General features: G+C 34.7%; 1 protein-coding gene across 1 annotated transcript; it reads left to right on the forward strand.

Annotated features, from left to right (window-relative positions):
* Window positions 1-219: 219 nt before the first annotated feature.
* On the forward strand, window positions 220-841 carry LOC120159276 (ethylene-responsive transcription factor ERF017-like). Its single transcript, XM_039169909.1, has one exon. It carries the CDS (start codon window positions 240-242, stop codon window positions 822-824), a length of 585 nt encoding a protein of 194 aa, XP_039025840.1. The 5' UTR covers window positions 220-239; the 3' UTR covers window positions 825-841.
* Window positions 842-4,704: the final 3,863 nt, after the last annotated feature.

Here is a 4,704-nt window from a genome sequence, read left to right on the forward strand (position 1 = left end):
CGCCACGTGTCGGTCATTTAGCGTTTTTACGGCTTCTAAAATCCAAATCGAACGCGCTTCACTTTCTTTGACTGACCACTCTCCAGTCAGAGTATCTATCATCACTTCTTCCCCAACCTCCGCTGCTCCATGTATAAATTTGAGCCGCAAATTCCCATATTTTCTCAGACCAAACCCATCAAATCTCTTACAGTAGTATCTTAAGCAATTTCGAAGATAGAAAGAAAGAAAAAACAACAATGGTGAAACAACACTTAAGCCAGAGCCATGCGACCGAGACCGAGAGAAGCAGTTCCCGATTCAAGGGAGCTAGAATGCGAAAATGGGGGAAATGGGTGTCGGAGATCAGACTACCCAACAGTCGGGAAAGGATTTGGTTGGGATCTTATAACACCGCCGAGAAGGCGGCGCGTGCTTTCGACGCTGCTCTTTTCTGTTTACGCGGCCGTTCTGCTAAGTTCAACTTCCCAGATAACCCACCGGATATAGCCGGTGGAAGGTCTTTGACGACGTCGGAAATCCAAGCCGTCGCTGCACGCTTTGCCAACTCGGAGCCTCCGATGACCCACTCGGAGCAGTACAACTGTGGGTTTCAAACAGAATCCCCTTCGTCGTCGGTTTCAATCGAGACCGCAAGGTTGGACGGTGAGTTGGCTGTTGACGGGTCGTTTCTGGATGTTTTGAAAAAGGATTCGGGTTATGGGATATTCCCTGAATTGGATGACTTTTCAAGTGATTTTCTGGGATTATTGATTCCTAGCATCGACTGTGAAGAGGATGAGATTTTAAATCCAGAATATTTTCTTTGGAATTTCCAAACTTGAACCTAATTCTAGGCAATTTATTATCCAAATATATATTTGGAGGGGCAATTTTTGTACGTCCCATATACTTTCTGTTAATGTAATATATGAATAATATCCAAGAAACGTAAAGCAAAGCTTTGTAGTAGTTTTTCTTCGTCTCGGATCCATCCTTCAAACTCCATCTATATTGACTAATTTCAGAATGTTTACTCAAACGTAAGGCAATATTTTTTATGTTTCAATCATTTTTTTTTATCTTTGAACTAGATTTATTAATATAGCAGGCATGATAGAGTTTGTGAGACATTTTCATGAGGGATTTATTACTCTTTTATGATATAATAAAGTTTCTTTAATAGTACGAGATAATTAAAAGATTATATATATTTAAATTTTTTCTTAAATATCGATAATGCACACACACACCCTGCAGACGTAACTGCTTGAAGTCAAGACCTCTAGAAAAAACAATACTCTATTTAACTACTAAAACAGTTGATGAGTTCTAAATAAATACAAAAGTTCTAGAGTAGGATTATGAAATCGGCTTAACACAAAAGTTCTTTATATAAACAATGTAAAGTTACTTCTACCTAATAGGCACTTAACTTTTGGTATAAGGCGTGTTCTTGTCCAATATCACTTTTTAATTGGTTGAATTTTGAAATAGAACCATGAAGAAATGCCAAGAATCAGGACTTTGGTTGCGCAAATGCAAAGAATGAAGGATTAGATTGTCAAAGGGGCTAAATCTTTGAGCAAAAGGTGTAAACCAAAAGGTAGATATTAATACATTATTGGGAGTATAGATACTTATGGTAAGGTATTAATAAATGTATTTTTTATATAATTTTGATCCATAAGGACGATTTAATCATTTTCCTTGGCTCAAGGGCACACTAGATATCTATAGGTCAAGAATAAGAAAATTATTAAGCATGCAGACCTATAATTTATCCATCCAGTGTTTTTAGCTTTTAATTTTTTTTCACTAGTTAGGGATATTTAGTAATTTACTATCAATTATTCAAATAACATATCATGTTTGTGAGAAAGGAGACATAGGTGGTCGAATGGTGAATAACTGATGACCTGATTGTTTAATCAAAGTGAAGAGCGGCTAGAGTTAAGTGATGTTAACCAAACACATAGAAGGAATTTTATTATTGATAGAATGAAAATGAATATCCTGAGTTATCAAACTATTACATTGATGTTTATTTATAACCCATACCCAAAGTAATCAGCAATGCCCCACAGAATATGACCTAACTAATTAACAAACTAACCACTAGTACTAATTGTCGTAACCGGTTTTTGTATTTTTTACTTGGCGGGAAAAGTGATGTGAATAAATGGTTTTTAAAAATAATTTGGGAGTCGCCATCGGCCTTTTGGATCAGGTAGGTCGAATACCTAAAAATCATCATTTAAAAGAGTTTTTAACAAAACATCGATTAAAAGATAAACTGATCTGTGTTTTAACAAAAAATTCGTTCTTTTTAATAATAAAAAGGGATTCGTGGTCGGTTACGTTTAGGGAAGGATTAGCACCCCTACAACGCCCAAAATTGGTACTTTTTAATTATAAATTGTCTCTAATAATAGAATTTAAGAATTCAAATATATTTAATTTATAATTCTGTTATTTCAAATTTATTACTATAATTTTTAAGAAAATCTATTAAAATATAAATAAAATATTTATTTATTTAGAAATATCAGAAAAGGACTTCTAGGTGCCTTAACACAGCTCTTTTCTTCGATATTAATAAATAAAAATAAATATTAAAATTGTAATAATTTAAATAAAACTAAATTATAATTTTTATAATGTTTAATTATTTAAAATAACAGAATAGGACATCCAGTTGTATTAAGACTGCCATTTTCTTTGATATTGAAAATAAATAAACATTATTATTTAAAAGAATATAAGTATATATTTACATGACTAAGATAACAATAATAAAATAATTATGAAAATAATAATTTAAACATATAAAATTAAAATATAAATAAATAATGAGTAAAATAAATAAAATTAAAACTAAATATAAAAAATAATAAAAACTTACAATTAAAATTAGTGACTAAATTATAACGTAATAAAATTAAATACCTAATTAATTATTAATTATTTAAAATTACAAGGATTAATCATACTATTTTATCTATTAATTATTTTCAGGACTAAAATAATATTATATAAAATTCGTATATCAAATTAAAAGAAATTAAAACATGTTATTCGGTGTTTAAAATATTTATTAATAAAATTATGAGGGCTAAGTCGGTTATTTTACTTAAAATATCTATTATTTTATATAAAGGACTAAAATAAATAAGAATTAAAATTAAGAAACCGAATTAAAAGAGTCTAATATCTGATTCAGTGACTAAAATAAAAGTTACAAAACTCAGATGGCTACGGGAAGGGTTTGTCCATGCGTGAAAAATTACGCATGTACCCCTACCCAAAACGACGCCGTTTGGGAAGGGTATATAAGACCCAAATGACCGGCCCTAAGGGCCATTCTCTTCATTCTCCTCTTTCACTTTCTCTTTCTAACTGAGAGAGAATGAAAAATTCTCTCGCCTCTCTCTAGCTTTCTGTCACCGGCCGGCCACCACCAACGGCGCCGATCACCACTGTCGGCCGCCACCAACGGTGGCCGGAATTCCCAAATTACCCTAGAGTGTAGATCTCGACCTCCTAAGGCCGAATATGGCCTTCGCTTGTCCTAAAACGCTTTAGATCGTTCTAGATCTAAAATAAATCGAAGGTTTTACCTTCGGTTTTACAATGATTCCGGTGGTTCCAAACGGTTTGGAGGCTTTTATGATGGTAAGATGCTCATTTTCCTCTTCTTTCTGGTTATTGGGTGTTGATTTGTTCTCGTATTCTGCTCTCTATTTGGTTGCTCCGTGGCTGTTGGTCTCCTCTCTGTTTTCTGTTCTCTGTTCTTGCTGTCCTCTTCCAGATTTTCTGCCCCCTTTTATTTTGCAGGTAACGGTGGCTTTTATAGCCACCACGGCGCTCTCCTCTCGGACTGGTTAAAGAGTGGAAACTTCGGTGAGTCACCATGGCTATGCGGTGACTCACCATATAGCTTCAACGTGGGGCTATTTCTGGAGTCTTTGGTGAAGCATCGTGGCAGTGGTAGCATCGGCAGCAGGACGTGGGGCGACTGGAAGCATCTGGAGGCGGCAGCTGGGATCTTCTGGAAACTTGAGGCGGCGACATCAGTGCTAGGGTTTAGAAACCCTAGTTGAAATCCTAAATCAATTTAGGGTTTCCATTTGGGTCTGGGCCGATTCTGGTTGGGTCTGGGATTTGAATGTAATTGGGCTATGTAATTTTTTATTTAATAATAATAATAATAATAATAATAATAATAATAATAATAATGAAAAAAATTGATGTCTACAGCTACCCCTCTTTGCTCATTCTTGTGTTAACAAGAATAGAGCAAAGATGAAAAAGACAATAATTTTTTCATTTGGCCTCTTTTGAGTAGGATGTAAATGTTTGAAAACATCATGCACTGAAGGGCTTATAGACGACCCGAAGGTTTTGAAAACATCAAAAAGCTCCCGAAGGCTTTTTGGAAACATCATGCACTGTAGGACTTACAGATGACCCTAAGGCTTTGAAAACATCAAAAAGCTCCCGAAGGCTTTTTGGAAACATCATGCACTGTAGGACTTACAGATGACCCTAAGGTTTTGAAAACATCAAAAAGCTCCCGAAGGCTTTTTGGAAACATCATGCACTGCAGGATTTACAGATGACCCTAAGGCTTTGAAAACATCAAAAAGCTTCCGAAGGCTTTTTGGAAACATCATGCACTGCATGACTTACAGATGACCCTAAGGCTTTGAAAACATCAAAAAG

Source organism: Hibiscus syriacus, unplaced genomic scaffold (assembly GCF_006381635.1).
Source record: "Hibiscus syriacus cultivar Baekdansim isolate YM2019G1 unplaced genomic scaffold, ASM638163v2 tig00111356_pilon, whole genome shotgun sequence".
NCBI lineage: Eukaryota > Viridiplantae > Streptophyta > Magnoliopsida > Malvales > Malvaceae > Hibiscus > Hibiscus syriacus.